Genomic DNA, 20,306 nt, shown 5'->3' on the forward strand with positions numbered 1-20,306 from the left:
CTTTGTATCAGGGTCTTATAGTAGGAATTTGGGGACATGCACATCAGTGAAATTTATCATAGGGACATGTTGTGCATGGTGTGACATTAATACATAATGTGCTGTATCTAACACTTGGTACATCACCTGTTGGTACATCACCAGAAAATCCACACCAGTTGCACATTTTTACTGGCATGCAGCTGTTTCAAAGACAGGAACCCTACGAAAGGGCGGAGGGGACACGGATTTAACATTAATCACATTTGAAGTTTTTGCCCACAACCATCCACAGGCAAAACCCTCCCACCTTTTCCCACAATAGCAAGAGGGCAACACAAAAAAAGCAACATGGCAGCATTCTCACCCCGATGGAATGTCACAGTTTTTCCTAATGGAAGTTCTGTTCCTTCAAAGAGCTGAATGTGTCATCCCAAAATCCAACAGGTTCATTGTATTGCAGTGACAAGGAAACTACCCCTACTGTATCTTTGAAGAAAAGTAACTTTTAGGGTGCAAGCAGTGGGGGTACTTAAGGGCATGTAATACCGGCACCTCCTCCCACCCAATGTTAAAAGTGTAGAACTTACTTTAACAACTTCATGGTGAGTACCGGCACGTTTTATTCTTTCTTTCTTTTTTTAAGCACTGGATACAAGCATGCCTAACAAACTTCCAACAGAGCCTTGCCTGGGGAGACGGAACCAGTGGAATGTCATTCATACACTCCTTTTACTGGGCCCTATGTTAACTTAGTTCTGTTGGGATGTATAAAAAAATCTGTACACGCTTTCCACAAGGAAATAAATGTTGTCGGCAGTAAAATAGGAATAATAATTTGATCATTTCCCAAATTTATATACTGCTTTTTAACTTGCCTTTCTTCAAAGCAATTAATGAATATTTATCTTACAGGGATTTTGTGAGAATAAATGAGATGGGGAAATGCTGTTACCTTCCCTTGCCCTTATGGTTAACAAGACAGGCTATATATAAAATTAGAATAGCGGGGGGGAACAAAACTTTGAGTCCTAACGGGCATTTTATTTTATTTTTTGCTTTAATCAGCAATCTACACACTTAAATCAATTATTGCAGTCCTTCATTTATTACCTGGATGGCCTTCCTTGGATGTAATGCAGCAGGAGACCAGCTGAAGTTTGTACGGGGCCCTCTCTTTCTCTGACTGTCTCTATCTCTCTGTCTCTCACACATGCACACATGCACACTGTTGTGCTCTAAGAACCTAGAAGCATGTGGCTTTGATCAAGCCCTCTTAGCAAATCACTAAGATGCTTAATAAGCTCCCAGGAGCATAGAGATGCCTTCCAGTGGAAAATGAGTCATTAGAGAAACAACTCAACTTTTTTAATGCATAGGTTTGTATTCAACCAAGCTGTACTCAGAGCAGACCCATTGACATTAATGGTCCCAAGTTAGGCCCATGAACTTCAGTAGGTCTACTCTGAGCTGCACTAGCATGGGATACCATAGGATACAAATTTCAAGGAGGCATTTCAAGTTCTATCAGCCACAATGGCCATGTGTCCTTCATTGCAGAGAATAGCCCTCCATTTGAAGGCATCTTCTCTTTGAAGGGGTGACTTCTTTGAACCATAAAGAACCATAAGATGTGGAAGGGAGGAAGGGAGTGAAGTTACCTATCAACAGTTAGTATTGAACATACTGAGCAAATGAAGGAGATCTGCAAAAAAAAGAAAAAGTTGGAGGTATGAATGTCTGTATATTTCCAATGTCTTTGAATAAAATGGGGGGAATAGCAATTTTGGGGGGAAATGCATTGATCTTGATTTAGCAAGGCAGTATGTAGGTGTACTGCATTCAAGTTAATTGCTGTAGATGCTGTCCTGAAAGATTTTCTCACTATTGGGTGGCACCAGGTAATGCTTCTGTAGTGGATTAAATATGCCAAAAAGTGGACTTCAGGTGTTTCACCATTAACCTTGAGCCATTAGGTTGTCACACACTTTTTTATTGCAAAAATCAATTAATTTAATTTAATGAATGGAGGAAAATATTTCTACAGTATTAAATATTTATATTGAGGAACCAGATTGAAAACAAGACAACAAATAAAATAACAGCTTCTAAAAATTAAACATTCTTGGCACAACATTAATCAAAAATTATATTTTAGTGCTATGCCTATTGTGGATGTACAGGCAATAAGATTGTTAACAAAAGGAGAAATCATGATTCCTGAATTTAGGAACAAGTTAAGGATTTAGTATCAGAAATGTATTGGTTAACACAAAATGCAAAGCAATATAATCTCAGTACACTAGAGATAATATGAGGAGGGGAATTCAGGTCATACTCTAAGTATGAAAACTTTGTACAAAAATGGAAGAAGAAGAAAACAGTAATATCAGTTTCAGCAAGAATTAGGAAAAATCCACTTAAAGTTTTATATTGGTACCACACACCCCAAAATAAGCTGCATATATGCTGCTATGATCCCTTACTTTTGGAGAAAATAATGTAAAGGCATAGGCTCTGTTGAGCTTATGAGCCCATACACAAACATTAGGAGACATTTTTCTAGAATGTAGCAAAATGGCAGGTCACCATATTGAGACAGAACTCTCCCTGGAACTTTTAACTATCTTTGATGGGGAAAACATGGATCTCCCTCACAAAGTCATGATGTCACTTATTCTGGCAGCAGCCAGACTAGTGGTAACACTAACTGGAAATCAGATGAGTGAGGATCAATAGATAGGATTTGGCATATTGATTTGTTAGATAAACTGAACAACATAAATTAAAGCGACTAGACAAGAAAACACTATAGATGGCTTTTAAGGTCAATGGCAGGAATTTTTTCTATGGACAAAAGATAATCCCAATAAATCCCAAACTCCTGCCACCCATAGAACTCTCTGAAGTCTCTTGTTGGAAAATTATATTGAATATATTGATAATCATAGAAACTGCTGCTGATTTACAACATAAGCAAAAACGTGCTTCATCATCCTTTGTTGTTATTGATGTCATTTTTATAGAACAAAACTTCAATAAACTGCAGTGAAAAGATTTTAACTATCAAAACATATTCAGATCAATACAGTACAACCCTGTAGAGGTCATTCTCCAAAGAAGGGTGGACAGACTTAAGGCTGAGGAGATTTACTTTGTTTTTACTTTTTAAAAATTGATTACATTTCTATCCCACCTTTCCAAAGAACTCAAAGTGCTATGTGTGGTTCTTCCCTCCTCCTGATTCTATTCTTACAACCACCCAGGATAGGCTGGGAGACAGGGACCTCCTTGATTCAGTGGGGATTTGAACCCTCGTCTCCCAGGTCCTAGTCCAACACTCTAGCGACTGCACTACAACGGAGCCCAATATCTGCAAATGGCTGCTAGATACAAAGCAGCAGCTCGGGGGGGCAGAGCTAATTGAGATGATCTGCATATCAAAGCACAAATTGACAGCTGAGTTACTTCAATCAGCATCTTTAATATCATAATTTGGGAATAAGAGGGAGCATTTTTGTTTTTGCTATTATTACAAATTTGGGAATCAGAAATTCTTGCTGGTCTACTGCAGAACTATGACTAGATTCCAATCTACCTTCTACTCGGCCCTTCCCTAAAGCACAATATCCACTGCTTATTTTAATCACTGCAACTCACATGGCTTAAATGAAAAAATACATAAATGTCACATTCTTCTTCTCCGTCTTGAAATCGCTTTTTGGCTCCACAATTTTTTCATGGCCTTCTTCATCTCCTCATTTCGTAGTGTGTAGATCAATGGGTTGAGCATTGGTGTGATCACAGTATAAAGCACAGCCACAGTCTTGTCTTCTGAGAAGTTACTGGAAGGACGTATGTACATAAAGGTGCATGGCCCAAAAAATAAAATGACTACCGTGACGTGGGAAGCACAGGTAGATAGAGCCTTGAGACGCCCTTCGGAAGAGCGAGACCTCAAGGAGACCAAGATGGCAATGTATGATGAAACCAAGGTGATAAAGGAGCTCAGAGCAATGACTCCACTATTAGAAACCACAATGACACCAATAATGTAGGTATCTGTGCAAGCCAATCTTACTAAAGGGTGGACATCACAGAAATAATGATCAATCTCATTGGGTCCACAAAACGGAAGTTGGTTGGTGGCAATTGTCTCCAGCAATGAGTGCATGAGCCCTCCAACCCATGAGGCTGCCACCAGCTGCCCACAAACCCGCCTGGTCATAATGGTGGTATAGTGGAGCGGTTTGCAGATTGCAATGTACCTGTCGTACGCCATCACTGTGAGGATGAAGCTCTCAGTGCAGCCAAAGAAATGGACCCCAAAGAGCTGTGTCATGCAGCCAATGAAGGAAATGGTTTTCTTTTTGACAAGGAAGCCCGCAATCATTTTGGGGGCTGTAACGGAAGAGTAACATATGTCTACAAAAGATAAGTAGCTGAGGAAAAAATACATGGGAGAATTCAAGCGGGAGCTGAAGAAGATCGTGACAATGATGAGGAGATTTCCCAACACAATGACCAAATATAAGAAGAGAAAGAGCACAAAACATATTTTCTCAATCTGTTCATTTTGGGTGAGGCCAAAGAAGATGAACTCTGTCACGTTGTTTATGTTCTGCATCACCTGCAATGAGAAGAGATGAGTTTGCTCTGTAACGTCTGGTGTTAATGAGTAGTTGAAATCGAGAAATATATTGTATGGCAAGCCTGACATCAACTATTTTGTGTGTGTGTGTGTGTGTGTGTGTGTGTGTGTGTCCCCACTCAGCCCCAAAACAGCTATTACTAACCCAATTTTTCTGCTGAGATAATCAGTGGCATTCTGTAGGTGATTTATAGAAAAGATGGTCAGTTTGCATTTCTTAGTGCAGAAAGTATTCATCTTTCCTATTCTAATTAATTCAAGAGGGTTCTGGAAGCTTCTCTGTGTGAAAGAAACAAGCAGAAGGTTCATGGTGTTTGGGTCGTTCCTTCAGAGAAGCTGAGTACAGCTGGCTTAAACTGGTTCTCTTATCTATTCTTCAGGGTCATGCTGACTATAATAAGAGGCCAGAGGGAGCCTGGGTTTCACTCTCTCTTTCTATCTCTTTTCCGTCTGGTGTGGTGTTCTGTACATAGTATGCTTAGTGTTAAGGTTCAGACTTATTATAAGTTATTGTAAGTTTAAGTCTGCTGCAACTGGAATTCTTATGGACGGTGCCAATCCTGAATGTATTGGATTTGTGACCATTATGCTCATTTGCCTTCAATAGCAGTAAAGCTCTGCTAGATGAAATACAATTGCCTCTGATTTATTTTTTGGGAATCCTGCAACGTGTTTAAGTTGTTACTCTGCTAACTATACATTGGAAACTAATCTAATCAAAACTGAGTAGAATTCCATGGCAAAGCCTTCTATAAATTCTGGTTCTCTTCGTCTTGGTGTAGAAGAAATGCTTGAAAAAGCTCTCAAATTTATATACAATTCTGCTTAATGGAGTGCCTTCTAACAAAGCTTTTCTATGAATAAGCTAAGAAACCTTTCCTGCAAGTTGATCTGCAAGTGAGTAAGCACCCCACCCAGCAAGCCGGAGCACTTACTCAAGAGTAGGTTCCATGGCTTTCATGAAATCTCTTAAGAGTACCTCCAGAACAGTCAGTATTTTACAGGAAGGATTCAAGTGCATACCCAGAAATTCAGGTTTCCACATTTAAAGTGGATTAAAGTACTCTGTCCCCATAGTGCAACAAATCCAATTTAAACATAGATATAGATTTTTGAGCACTCATCCTGATTTGCTTGTACAAAACTGACACAGAAGTTTACTCATCCACCCTTCTACTTGCTACTGTTTCCCCCCAGGAAAACCTGCTGTTTACTGCCGAATCAGAGAAAACGTAAATCGAGTTTTCTCCAGATTGACATTTGCTCTGATTTAGTGCTAAAGAGTGATTTTTCTGGAGGAAAGTGACAAGGCAAAGGCAAAAGCACTCGGTCCTGTAACTGGAAAGCATGGGACAAGCAGAAAACCACTCAGTCCCTTGCTTTCTAGGCATGGGCAAGCAGAAGTGTGGGCAAGCCCTTAGATTATGGCAGGTCTTTACTGTGCATCCATCATGATTTGTTTTGACACATCATCCCTTTAGTCATTTGCTCATCCCACACTTTTCAATGCGTTTACCCATCACTTTCCATACCACAGGAAGTCTGTTGCTTTTTTAAAAGCAGCTTCGTTGCACTGGGGCAACAGAATGTTTAACCCACTTTAATTGCACAAACCTAAATTTCCTGTTTTGTTGTGGGATGCTTTCTGCAAGCTGATGGAGAAAAGCATGAAGGGTGTAGAATGAATGAATTAATGGAAAGGCATATAAACACTCCAAAAGCAAATCAGGATGAATGCTCCCTACAAATAAATCAGTATATTTAGGGTTGCCATATTTTGAAGAGCAAAAAAGAGGTCGCTGTGACGACTCTCATTTTTAATAACGCTACTATATGTAGGCTATAGAAGCTATAATATATTGCTGAGGGGGCAGGAGAAGAGAAGAGGAAAGCAAGTCTTCAGCCACCAGTTATGTCTATGTCTCATCCAGAAAGTATAGCCAAAGACATTTTGGCAAATTTTAAAAAAATCCACCTGGACAGAAATTTTACTCCTGGAAAAAGAGGGTGTGTCCTGGAAAAAGAGGACACATGGCAACCCTAGCATGCAACATAAACCGGTCATATGGAGGTACCCTAAGACATGTGAAACCTCACAGACTTCCCCACTTTCTTGTATTCAAACCCAGAAGTGGCTTCCTAACCAGAAACTCTCCCCAATATTTTTTCTGTGTTACCTCCCTGAAAAATTTAAAGGCAAAGACGTGTAAATTCAGCACAACAGTCCTCATTAGTTCTCAGATTGATAAGCAAGCAAGCAAATATGTTCTGTTTTGAGTCAAGGCTGCAGAAACAGCCTTTATTTTCATTTGTACTGTAATGAGTGCACAACTTGGAAATCAGAGGTGAGAAGCAATTAAGTACGCTTACCCTGTTGATTTCAAGATGAATTCATTTTATTGCTGCAAGCCTGCACTAGAGCAATGGTGAAGTTCATGACATTTACATCATCTACAAGGTTAGAGGTTCTTTACCAACCTTCAGTACCACAGGATTCTTGAGTTTAAACATTTGTGTTTTCAACCCAAGGAAGAAAAGCTGTGCCACCTGACCATGTATGAAACTCAGCTTCTTCTTGCACCAAACAGGAAGCTGTAAGAAGGAATTATGTGTATATTACTGCATCTTACAATCATCTCAAGCATACATACTTGGTTCCAAACACCTGGAGACGAACCACTCCTTTCAGCAACAATTAAGCTCCACCAGCAGTCCTGTCCTGGGAGGCCAAATTATTTCCTCCAAAGGATACATAACTATTAGCTTTGCGGACTTCTTGCCAAAGTTGATGTCATATCACAATTTAACTACTACTTTATCTGCAGCTTTTAATTAGGCCCAAGGGGGGTGCATCCACAACTTTTTCTGAGTTGTTCCAGGATTGTCTGTGATTCATAAATGAGGTTAAGAACAATGGCTGGCCCCACTCCAATTTTGTAGCCACATAGTGGCCAGGGCTGCATCTATTCAGAGCCTTCTTCAAAAAGCAGTGATTCTGCCAAGCATCTGTTCAGAGAGGACAGAAGAGTGGGGAATAGTTTAACCCACCAGATGACTTTCTAAACATATGATTGGCCCAATCCATCATCTGCATGCACAGCACTTCCGGGGGGGAGGGGGGAATGCTGAAAAAGTGCATTTCCTCATTCTGCTCTGGGTACATACGGGGCATCTCCTTCTCTTTGCAGGAACCACCTTTACCACCGGGGCCTTGCAAAGACCCCAAGATCTCCTGCAACGACTTTGCAAAGTTTTTTGCAGATAAAATCACTCATATTCGGAAGTGGGAAGCAGGGCTGGGGTGGGAGAGTGCTAGAGCCCTGTCTGGTCAAGTTGCATGGAATCAATTTCAATCCATTATCCCCGAGGATGTGGACAGGCTGCTTGGACGCGTGAAACCAACCACCTGTCTCCTTGATCCTTGCCCATCCTGGCTAATAAAAGCAAGCCGGGAAGGGCTGGGCGATGGGCTCTGCGGGGTGGTGAATCCTTCCCTCTGTGAGGGAACATTCCCAGATCCACTGAAAGAGGCGGTCATTAAACCGCTTCTTAAAAAACCATCTTTAGACCCGGCCAGTATGGCCAACTATCGCCCAGTCTCAAATCTTCCATTCTTGGGCAAGGTGATTGAGCAAGTGGTTGCTGAACAACTCCAGGCACGCCTGGAAGAAGCGGACCATTTGGATCCCTTCCAGTTGGGATTCAGGCCTCATCATGGGACTGAAACTGCCTTGGTTGCGCTGGTTGATGATCTCCGGCGGGCTAGGGACAAAGATGAGAGCTGTTTCCTAGTTCTGCTGGATCTCTCAGTGGCCTTTGATACAATCAACCATAACATCCTTCTGGACCCTCTAGAGGGGCTGGGAGCTGGGAGCACTGTTATACAGTGGTTTTGCTCCTTCCTCCTGGGCCGTGTTCAGAAAGTGGTGGGGGGGATGAGTGTTCAGACCCCTGGACCCTCACTTGTGGGGTGTCTCAGGGTTCAATCCTCTCCCCCATGCTTTTTAACATCTATATGAAGCCGCTGGGAGAGATCATTAGACTGGGTGTCCATCAATATGCAGATGATACCCAGCTCTACCTCTCTTTCAAATCAGAACCAGTGAAGGCGGTGAAGGTCCTGTGTGAGTGCCTGGAGGCGGTTGGAGGATGGATGGCGGCTAATGGATTGAGGTTGAATCCTGACAAGACAGAAGTACTGTTTTGGGGGGACAGGGGGTGGGCTGGTGTGGAGGACTCCCTGGTCCTGAATGGGGTAACTGTGCCCCTGAAGGATCAGGAGCACAGCCTGGGAGTCATTTTGGACTCACAGCTGTCCATGGAGGCGCAGGTCAATTCTGTATCCAGCGCTGTATCCAGTCTACCAACTCCACCTGGTACGCAGGCTGAGACCCTACCTGCCTGCGGACTGTCTCGCCAGAGTGGTGCATGCTCTAGTTATCTCCCGCTTGGACTACTGCAATGCGCTCTATGTGGGGCTACCTTTGAAGGTGACCCGGAAACTACAACTAATCCAGAATGTGGCAGCTAGACTGGTGACTGGGGGCGGCCGCCAAGACCACATAACACCGGTCTTGAAAGACCTACATTGGCTCCCAGTACGTTTCTGAGCACAATTCAAAGTGATGGTTTGACCTTTAAAGCCCTAAACGGCCTCGGTCCAGTATACCTGAAGGAGCATCTCCACCCCCATCGTTCTGCCCGGACGCTGAGATCCAGCGCCAAGGGCCTTCTGGCGGTTCCCTCATTGCGAGAAGCAAAGCTACAGGGAACCAGGCAGAGGGCCTTCTCGGTAGTGGCGCCCACCCTGTGGAACACCCTCCCATCAGATGTCAAAGCGATAAACAACTACCTGACATTCAGAAGACATCTTAAGGCAGCCCTGTTCAGGGAAGTTTTTAATGTGTGATTTTACTGTATTTTTGGTTTCTGTGGAAGCCGCCCAGAGCGGCTGGGGAAACCCAGCCAGATGGGCGGGTTACAAATAATAAATTATTATTATTATTATTTGCATTTGGTCCCTGGCTGGATATGCAGACTATGGACTGCATATTTATATAATGCCTCCCTCAACTTCCTGATCTTCTGCTGGGGTAAACTGGAATCACTTTACTAAACACAAGTTTAGGCTGCTGTTACTGTGTATGTGCTCATTAGCAAGAAGCATTCCTCTTCAGGCATCCCAGGTGCATTGTGGGAAGCCAGCTGGACCAACACAGTAGCAGAGCTGCTTTTATATCTAGCTCATCTATTGGTTCATGTAGCTCATTATTCTACACTTTTCTTGTTTTATAGTTGCAAATGTTTTGCTTATTTTTGTAAATGCATATTTTATTGTTGTAAACCTGCTCTGGGACCTATGGTAAATGCCAGATAAGAAATCTAACAAAATAAATAACATATAACTAATAAGAGGTGTTGTGATAATTCAGTGCACAGAAGCATATGGTTTCTGCTATATACTTTCTTAGATGTTGCTTTAGTTCATAGAAACTCCCCTACACATTCTATCCTTCTAAATATACCTAAGCAAAATCCTCTCTCACCATTTATCTCAAAACCATGACCAAAACCATGACCAAGGACAATGCTGGCACTGCTTTACCTAACCAACCTTGCCAGAACCACCCAAACACTCTCCCACATCCAACTTAGAAGCGCATATTTGTAAAGTTGGAAGGCACCACAAGGGTCACCTGAGTCCAACCCTCTGTGATGCAGGAATCTCAACATATGGTCTCCCAACGAAGTTGAAACCAGACCTGACCCTGTTTGGCTTTGCAATTGTGCTAGCAGTTTTATTGCTGCATCACTAGCCATAACTGGACCTGTCAACTGCCTCTGGCTAGCATGCAAACTCCCTATTCAAACCTCCTCTCCAATCCCCATTTACTTAGTCACCACCTAATGGCCAAGGCACCTCCACAACCAACCTGAAAGTGGGCAGTACAGGAACAGCCGCTCAGTTAACTTGATTGGCTGCTGCTGCCCAGGAGGACTCCCCTGCTGAGCGCCTGAGGGCCCCAGTCCTGCCACTCACCACTCTAGGGCGGGGCCTGATGGGCTCCATAAAGGACTGCTGCTGCTGGGCAGAAAGGGCTCCATTGTTTTTTTGTTGGTTTTTTAAAATTGCTGTTATTTTTTACTTATGTCATTTTAAACTGTGATATTAATGCTGTATTCTTAGTTTTAGATTTTGCTTTATGTGGAAATTGTTTTCCATTTGGTCGTGTATTTTTTTGATGTGGTTTATTTATTGTTTATGACTTTTGTAATTATGTAAATCTTGTCGTGTTGTGAGCTGCCTTGAGCATTGTTTTTAACTGTGGAAAGGCGGCATACAAATAAAAGGATGATGATTCCCAACACATGTCTTGTTCCTGGCAGCCTCTCCTTGCACCCAATGCTCAAACATTTGCCAGGGATTCTTCACCCAGAATGTTCTAGGAGCAGGTTGAGCAAACTGAGTGTGGCTTTGGGAGCCATACTGTTAAGCTAACAAACAATTAGAAAACTCTCTCTCTTTCATCCTACATCCATACCAGGGGTGGGGTTTCAACGAAAAGATGAAAAGGAATCAGATAGTGGGAACGCTTTGAATTAAGTTTTCTGTCATTTACTTCAATGGTATAGCATCGTTTTCGGAAGCCCAAACCTGAATGGACACACTAACTTTCCTATATCTCAGTCTATAATATCATATATTCAGTGGATATTGTACCAGCTTGATTTCACACTTTTTTCCTGGCCCACTTTGCTTGAGTGCTAGTGCAGGGAAATGCCTGTTTCTAACTTGAAATCTAGAATTATGTTCTCAGCATGAACCCCACCTTTCAATTTGATAACTCATTCTTCAAAGGAAGCATCACATTGTGTTGAATTGCCTCTTACTGAAACATGGTAGAGGAGTTGAGTGGATACCCACACTGAATCATGTCTCAAATGTGTGAGCAAGATTTCATTTTCATTCTGGTACAGTGGTACCTCAGGTTACAGACACTTCAGGTTACAGACTCTGCTAACCCAGAAATAGTACCTCAGGTTAAGAACTTTGCTTCAGGATGAGAACAGAAATTGCATGGCGGCAGAGGGAGGCCCCATTAGCTAAAGTGGTACCTCAGGTTAAGAACAGTGTCAGGTTAAGAACGGAACACCAGAACGAATTAAGTTCTTAACCCGAGGTACCACTGTATTTCAGTATCTAATGGAGCTATCCCTTCACAAATAAACAAAGACAGGACACCAAAGCAGCAAGTGAAAGCCAAGGTCTCCAGTTATTTATTTATTTATTTATTTATTTATTTATTTATTTATTTATTTGAAATACTTTTTATCATATTCTTCAACTAAAAATGCCTCCCGGAGCAGTTTACAAATGCCAGTGATAAGACAGTCTCTGCCCTCAAGTTTACAATCTAAAAGACACAATGCAAATGGATTGGGAGGGATGAGGGGGGAAACAACTCAGGAACTCTTTCTTAGTTACAGAGTTCTTGTAATCACCAGCTGAAATGGAAAGAGTTCAACAGAAGAACAGTCAACTATATTGCTGGTCTATTGGCAGAGTGGATTGAAGAGCCTTGCAGTCTCATCTCGCTCCCCCTCTTGTAGCTTGATTACATTTGCTTGGATAATTGTTGCTATTTGTCTTGTGCTTTTTTATTTCCTATTCTAGTGTCCAAACAGCCTTAGCTGTTGTTCTGCTCTGATCAATGTGCATTCCCTTACTTCATGACTGTCCCTTTAAGTGCTATGGTTAGCACACCTCATCACCAGTTCGCATAACCCAATGAAACTGAAGTCCAGAACAGCCTTTGAGAGTTGTTGTTTTTTTAAGAGTGTGACTAGGGCAGGCCAGGTATCTAGGGGTCCGAATGAGGCAGAAAGTTACCAAAGTGAGGTCACTGGTCCATGTGCCAGTCACTCTGATTGGATATAGGATTATCCTATCTCCAGCGTGTGCAGCTTCTCCCAGTCTTCCCTCCTAAGAGACTATAATCAATCATTGGGACCTTTTGTGCACTAAACCTCTGCTGGCCCTCTGAGCAGCATCCCACGGAGGCAATTTCACAGCTAAGAGTCTTGTGGCACCGGAAAGAAAATCAGCGTTGTTGTAGTGGTAGTGATCCCTTTTTATCCACTCCTCAGCAACGCCATTGTTGCATTTTTATTGTGTGTGGTTTTTATGGTAACTACTTAGCAATGTTTCTATTATGCAGTCTTAAAAAGTATAAATAAATAAAATGAATGGTATGTGTGAATGTGTGAATGCATGAGTGTGGGTGGGTGTGCATGTATGGGTGTGCTTGAGCGCATGGAGTAGACCTGCCCACTGCCAGCTAGCCATACGCATTGCCAACAGGAATGTTATGGTTATAAACTGTATCCTTAGGGGATTTGCAGCAAAGCCATCTATAAACACTGGAGTAAAAGACTGTTTCCCTCGCTCACCTCTCACTTTCCATTCTGTTCAATTCACTGCATCATAGTTGCAATGCCCTGCAGCACCCCTTAAGCTTGGCACCCAGTGTGAGAACCAGTCGTGCTGCCCTACATCTGCCTCTGCTTCTAAACAGAGCTTTTCCATGACTAAGCTGAGAAACTTTCCCTGCAAGTAGATCTAGAAATGAAGTAGCACCCCAACCAACGGCTTTGCCCAGCAAGCTGAAGTGCTTACTGAAGAGTAGGTCCCATGTCCTTCATGAAATCTATGACTATTGTCAATATTTTGCAGGAAGAAGCAATTAATTATGCTTATCTTATTGCTTTGAAGCCTAGTTCATTTTATTGTTGCAGGCTGAGCAACTCTGGAGTTCATGGCATTTAAACCACCTGCAACATTAGAGCTTCGTTATCATGGGATTCTTTAAAGTCTAAAAAACACTGATGCTTTCAACACAAGAATGAAAAGCTGTGCCACCTGACCACATATTATCTTCATCTTCTTCTTGTACTCAACAGAATGATGTAAGAAGAAATCATCTTATTGCATCTGCCAGTGTTCTCTTCTATGAATCTTCTTGCACTAAACTGTGGTTGAAATATTTAAGGGGTTCCAAACACAACTACTCCTTTCATCAACAATTAAGCTCTTTCAGTCTCATCCTGGGAGGCAAAGTTAGTTCCTCCAAAGGATATATAACTATTTGCTTTGTGGAACTTTTGCCAAATCTGACATCACATCACAGTTTAGCTACTCCTTATCTGCAGCTTTTAATTATGCCCAAGGGGGATGCATCCACAACTTTTTCTGAATTGTTCCAGGATCCTCAACTGTGTTCTACTTTTCCTCAATTGTCTGTGGTTTCATAAAATCAAGAGGTACAGAACAATGGCCCCACTCCTATTCTGTAGCGACACAGCAGCCAGGGCTGCATCTATATGGGGCCTTCTGCAAAAGGCAGTGATTCTGCCAAACATCTGTTCAGAGAGAAAGGAAGAGTGGGAAATGTTTTAGCCCATCAGCCCACTTCTTAAGCATTTGATTGGCCCAATTGTTACTCTTTGAAGAGTGCACAGCCCCAGCAGTGGCTCAGTCTGCATTCACAGCATCTGTTAGCAAATGTGTTTCCTCATTCAGCTACGCATAGGGGCATCTTCTTCTCCTTGCATGTGGCCCCTAGCTGGACTAGAGTGAGTACGGGTTGCATAGGTATCAATTTCCACCCTCAACATCCTGATCTTCTGCTGGGCTAAACTGGATCAGGCTAGCTTTTTCCTCAGATGTCCCTGTCTCCTCATGCAAGCCCAGTCAAGCCAATATAGGAACATAGGAACCTGCCTTTTACCGAATCTGACCATTGTTCCATCTAGTTCCGTTTTCTACACTCTTCTTTTTATGGTTGTAGCTATTTTATTTATTTCATAATTGCATATCCTATTGTTGCAAGCTGCCCTGGGACCTTGTGTTAAAGGACAGGTTAAGCAGCTCATAAAATTAATAAGGAATAAATATCACATACTCTGGCAGCTGCTCTCCAGGGCAGGGGCAGACCTTCGTGGTATGCTGTCATGTGCAAGGCCATTTGCACCCACATGACACAGGCTGAAGCCAAGTGTTGAGAAGAAGGAGCCCTCCTACTTCCTTCCTGAAGCCAGGCAAGTGCTTACCAGGCTTTGAGAAGGCACCCTCCTTGGGTCATGCCTTTTTATAGGAATCTTTTTATAGGAATGGCGAGTAATGGGGGATATGGCAGAAGTGTATAACCATATTCATGGTGTGGAGAAAGTTGTTAAGGGAGAATTTCTCCTCTCATAACACTTGAAAGCGGAGGAGATCCAATGAAGCTGGATGTTGGAAGATTCTGGACAGACAAAAGGAACTACTTCTTCATACGGCTCATAGTTAAATTCTGGAAATCTCTCACAAGAAGTAATGGTGGTCACCAACTTGGATGTCATTAAAAGAGAAGACAGATTCATGGGTCATAAGGCTATTGATGGCTAGTAGCCATGGTGGTTATGTTCTAGCTCCTTTGTTGGAGGTAGAATGCCTCTGAATACCAGAGAGAGTACTGGCATCTTGATGGCCACTGAGAGATCAGGATGCCAGACTAGATGGGCCTCTTCAGCAGACTTCTTCTTATGTTGTTTTGTTCCTAGTTGACATCCCAAAGTTCACCCTTCATACTCTTCCCTGGTGCCTGGAGAAAAGGGCAATTTAAAACAAAACAGTGCCCTTATTGCAGTGCCCTGCCCTCCTTTCCACCTTCCCCTCACCACCACCAACCCAAGCAGCTCCTGAGCAAGCATTTTCAAGAAAAAGTTCCTTTCGGTTTTTAGGGTTTTTTTTTTAAATTAAAAAAATTAATTCTCTGCAAAAGACTGTAGTGTCCGAACATAAAAGTCACTTTCCTGCTGCAGATAATGCTTTTAGAGGCAATAAAGCCTCTTGTCATTTCAATGCCACACCTCTTTCCATGAAAGCATTTAGGTTGGGCTGCCATATGTCCCGGACATTACCGGGATTTCAAAGGCGGAAGTGATGTCTGGGAGGAATTCCCAGAAGGCAGTGGTTTGTCCTGGATCTTCAGTTTTCTTGGTGTTTTCCTTTTTTAAAAAAAACAGCTTTCAGGTTTTCCTTTATGAAGCTCAACAATTTTGGTGGTTTCCTTTCATTAAAAAAAACTAAACAACTTTCGGGGTGTCCTCGTTTTTACTTTTTGAAATATGCCAACCCTATTTTTAGGTACTAACGAATGTAATATTTATTTGTTTATTTTATTCCATAAAAATTATATACTGATTGAATGTTTAAAAAAACTCAAAGCGGTTCATAATATTCTTTATTCTGGTGGCCTGCTCTGGGATCAGAACTGAGTATAATCATTTTTATTTGCATAGAAAAGAACACTAAGCAAGAACACAAATGTACGAGTCCTTCCTTTACTAAAATATAAAAAATGAAACCATATCAGGAGGGAACCATTCCTCTCCAGATTCAGATCTAATGGCTGAGCCCTGTAAAAGTCATAATCTTATTTCACACTTTTTAATTAACCACCCCAAAGTACTTTTTTCTTGCTCCATAATTTTCTCATTGCATTTTTCACCTCTTCATTTCTCAAGGTGTAAATCAAAGGGTTGAGCATAGGGGTGATAATGGTGTAGAACACGGCCACACCCTTGTCCTCTGAGAACGTGGTGGAAGGCCTCAGGTAGATGAAGATGCAAGGCACAAAAAATAAAACCACTACCGTGATGTGAGAGCCACAGGTGGAGAGGGCTTTGAGGCGCCCTTCAGAAGAACGAGTTCTCAGAGTGACTAGGATAATGATATATGAAATTGTCAGGAGAAGAAAACTGACTAGAGAAACCATGCCACTATTGACAATGACAACATACGCAACGATATAAGTATCAGTACAGGCCAATTTCAATAGAGGGTGGACATCACAAAAATAATGGTCAATTTCATTGGGCCCACAGAAGGGGAGATGTAAGGTGAGGAGGGTCTGTACCATCGAATGTGCAAATGCTCCCAGCCATAATGCCCTCATCGTCCAATTGCATACACTTTTGCTCATAATTGTTGTGTAATGGAGGGGTTTGCAGATAGCTATGTACCGGTCATAAGCCATCACTGTAAGGAGGAAGATTTCAGTGACACCAAAGAAGTGAAACACAAAGAGCTGTGTCATGCAGCCAGCAAAGGAGATGATTTTCTTCTCAACAAGGAAGTCTGCAATCAGTTTGGGGGCAGTAGCAGATGAGTAGCCAATATCTACAAAGGAGAGGTAACTCAGGAAGAAATACATGGGAGAGTTCAGACGGGAGCTGCTCTTGACGGTGGCAATGATAAGTACATTCCCCGTTAATATTGCCGCGTAGAGGACCAGAAAGAGCGCAAAACAGGCTTTTTGTAAGTCCTGATCTGCGGTGAGTCCCAAGAAGATGAATTCAGACACATTGTTCCTGTTTGCCATGCAGTCAGAGGAGACAGTCGATTACAACGCAGAATTAGAACAACCTGCCATCATACAAAAATAAGGAACAGTGTCAACAATAAGGGTTATTTTCGAATACAGCAATGAAAAAACAACACATCCACAAACTAGATGTTAACATCAGAAGTTTCCCGAGGAGTCACATTCTAAAAATATAAAATAAGATACTTCACTCTGCAGTTAACCAATTGGCATTCAGCAATTCAAGAAAGGAAATCTAGGAGGTGTGGTAAGTCAGCTGCAGAATGGTTCATTGGGGGAATAGTCCATAACTTGGGATGCAAGCGTGCTATTCACATTTCTAGATTTAATAAAGTTTTACAGTCAGCTATATAAGCACAAAATACATTTGTTTTCAACATCTGTACAGAAATCTGATCCTTTATTCATTCACTTGCTTTCCATATTCCGAACAGCCCTGTCAACATCGCCATAGAATACTGTCGCTCTCAAATCACTGAGACTGCCATAAGCAACCTAGTAATGCATGTCTTTTCAGGTGCCACTGATGTTTCCTTGTTGCTGTGTCACCTCCCTTAATGCAACTATTGCCAGTGGTATACTAAGGGTAGCCCCTACAGTGATGATGGTTATCTATTTTTTAAAAGTTATTTATTCATACAAAAGCATACACTTCAACAACATACAAAGAAGAAATCAGGAAAGAAAAGCAACAGAGCAGAATGAAAACTAGAATCAAACATAGACATGCAGACAAAGTACAATTTTGGGTCATTTTATTCACATTCCCTGGAAAATAATTATCATTACTGGTGATGGGGAGTTGTTTAGGGAAGCTTTTAATATTTGATTAATTGTTGTATTTTAATATTTTGTTGGAAGCCACCCAGAGTGGCTGGGGAAACCCAGCCAGATAGGTAGGGTATAAATAATATATTATTATTATTATTATTATTATTATTATTATTATTACAATTTTTTTTTAAAAAAATCAGTTTTATTTATAAATATCAAGATATTGTCCTCAAGGCTTTATGTTATTCTCACTTAAAGCTTAAAAACTACTAAGCATTTGAAATCCTAGCATACTATACTGGAGACAGTTGCACATTACTATCAACTTTAATATATAAAATAATTTTTTGCCATGTAGTTGAAAATGAATCTTATTTTGTTGGTCCTCTAGTGTACCTTAATTTTTCAGCATTTCCTAAGGACCAGTTTATTTCTTTTTTCAGCACTATCTATGAACCAGATTGGACTAGGTCACAAATCCTTATTTAATTCCTCTAAATATGTCAATTTTCTTGCAATAACCCACCCGGGCGGTAGCAATAAGAGCAGATTCAATTATTTATCAAAACCATCTTCATGTGATCCATCCCATATCCGCAACAATGCTAATGGACAGATTAGTATAAATTCTTGCTTTGTTATTAAATTAATTCCTACGAACACCATCTCCCAAAAAGCAGAAATTCATATCTTTGGGTTTTTTACACCACCAGCATTTTGGAGACATACTGGGATTAATGTATGAAAAAATTACCAGCATATACTTCCACCTAAAGAATATATTGAGTAGAGTCTTGAATCTTTACTGTGATTGATTTCACAGATACCTTGTTTCTTATCATTTCCTATTTGATGATGTCAATATCATAACCCAAATACTTTTCCCAACATTTTTGTGATCCGGTTAGATCACCTGTTAGATCAATAAAAGAACAAATGAGCAATGCTTTCCACACTAACAGCAATGATCACATGAGATGAGGGGCTTAGTGTTGGGCTATGTAACATAGGAACCTGCCTTATACTGAGTCAGATCACTGATCCATACCTACCCCTACAGCAGGGGTAGGTAACCTAAGGCCCGGGGGCTGGATGTGGCCCAATAGCCTTCTCAATCTGGCCCACAGACAGTACGGGAATCAGCGTGTTTTTACATGAGTAGTATGTGTGCTTTTATTTAAAATGCATCTCTGGGTTATTTATGGGATATAGGAATTCATTTTTTTTTCTTCAAAATATAGTCCAGCCCACCACATGGTCTGAGGGACGGTGGACTGGCCCACAGCAGAAAAAGGTTGCTGACCCCTGCTCTACAGTGACAGATGATGGCTCTCCAAGGTTTCAGACAGGGGCCTCTCCCAGCCCTAGCTGTAGATGCCAAGGATTGAACCTGGGACCTTCAAAATGTTGGTTTCTGTTTCCTTCACTGTGCAGCGAAATGCTTGTCACGGGACATTGTTTTGCATTCCACAGTCAGAGTACTGTTGGGTTCCCACGGGAATGGGAGACTGGATGTGACGTTCACTGGTTTCCTGTTTTTCACTGTTCTCTCGGTGTTCTTTGTTTCCGAGAGGAGTTGCTTCTCTGCTCTCGCAGAGGCAAGATGCATGTTTGTATTCTCTCAGCATAGAAGTGTAAATAAAGTTAAAAATGTGGCACATACCACTTATCCTTCCGCTGTGTGGACTACTCTGTTTGGGCTCAAGATAAGACGGGCCTGTATCAGCTTCAGATGGGCAGAAGCTGGTCAAAACCTCACACAAAATAGATGCTCAACCATGGAGCTATGTCCATATGCCCTGTTGCCTTTTAGAGGGGATCAACAATGTCAAGTCTGAAATACTGGATCAGCTGTTAGGCAGCAAATGGGGCTCTGTATGGACAGCTATTGTCCCACAGTCTCTTGTTTAAGTCATTGTTCTTTGCATCAGGGCCAAAGAGTTCCAGTCCAATGCACAATGAATTGGGAATAAGGCCCATTATTGATCCAGCAGAACTTAATTCTGAATAAGCATTGGATTGGGCTGGACAACTGGAAGCAACCAAACCCAGTATTATGACCACCTCAACCATGGATGAGGAACCTGTAGCTCTCCAGATATTGTTGGACTCCAACTCCCAACACCTACAGCCACTATGGACAATGGTTAGGAGTGATGGGAGATGTAGTCCAACAACATCTGGAGAGCCACAGTTTCCCCGTCCTTGACCTAATCAAGCCATTCAACATTTTTGTACAACCTTCTCACCATGGTCAGAAAGGAAAGGACACATTTTAAATGTGGTTTTTATTATCCTCTTTTGGGCACATATCAAGAACCTGCAGTAGAGGAAACATTAGAGAACTGTGTGAAGTTATTATCTGTCAGTCAGTGACATTGCCAATATGGGCAGAGAGACTCAAAATATCTCTTTTCTTGCACCTTAGTTGCCTCTTATTGATCATGATTTGAACCTCTCTCTTTTTTTCCTCT

At 41.7% G+C, this 20,306-nt stretch overlaps 2 protein-coding genes across 2 annotated transcripts; both read right to left on the bottom strand.

The window, feature by feature from the left end:
- Positions 1–3,615: 3,615 nt before the first annotated feature.
- LOC309350839 (olfactory receptor 4S2-like) lies at positions 3,616–4,606 on the bottom strand (the record flags this gene model as incomplete). Its single annotated transcript, XM_081878131.1, has 1 exon — positions 3,616–4,606. The coding sequence occupies one exon, from the start codon at positions 4,604–4,606 to the stop codon at positions 3,668–3,670; it is 939 nt and encodes a 312-aa protein (XP_081734257.1). The 3' UTR covers positions 3,616–3,667.
- An 11,519-nt stretch (positions 4,607–16,125) lies between these two features.
- LOC309350984 (olfactory receptor 4S2-like) lies at positions 16,126–17,096 on the bottom strand (the record flags this gene model as incomplete). The annotated part of the gene is made up of 1 exon (XM_081878316.1): positions 16,126–17,096. Exon 1 carries the CDS (start codon positions 17,053–17,055, stop codon positions 16,126–16,128), a length of 930 nt encoding a protein of 309 aa, XP_081734442.1. The 5' UTR covers positions 17,056–17,096.
- Between the last annotated feature and the right edge of the window lie 3,210 nt (positions 17,097–20,306).

The sequence above is a fragment of the Podarcis erhardii genome, assembly GCF_964252035.2.
Source record: "Podarcis erhardii genome assembly, chromosome: 1".
Lineage (NCBI taxonomy): Eukaryota > Metazoa > Chordata > Lepidosauria > Squamata > Lacertidae > Podarcis > Podarcis erhardii.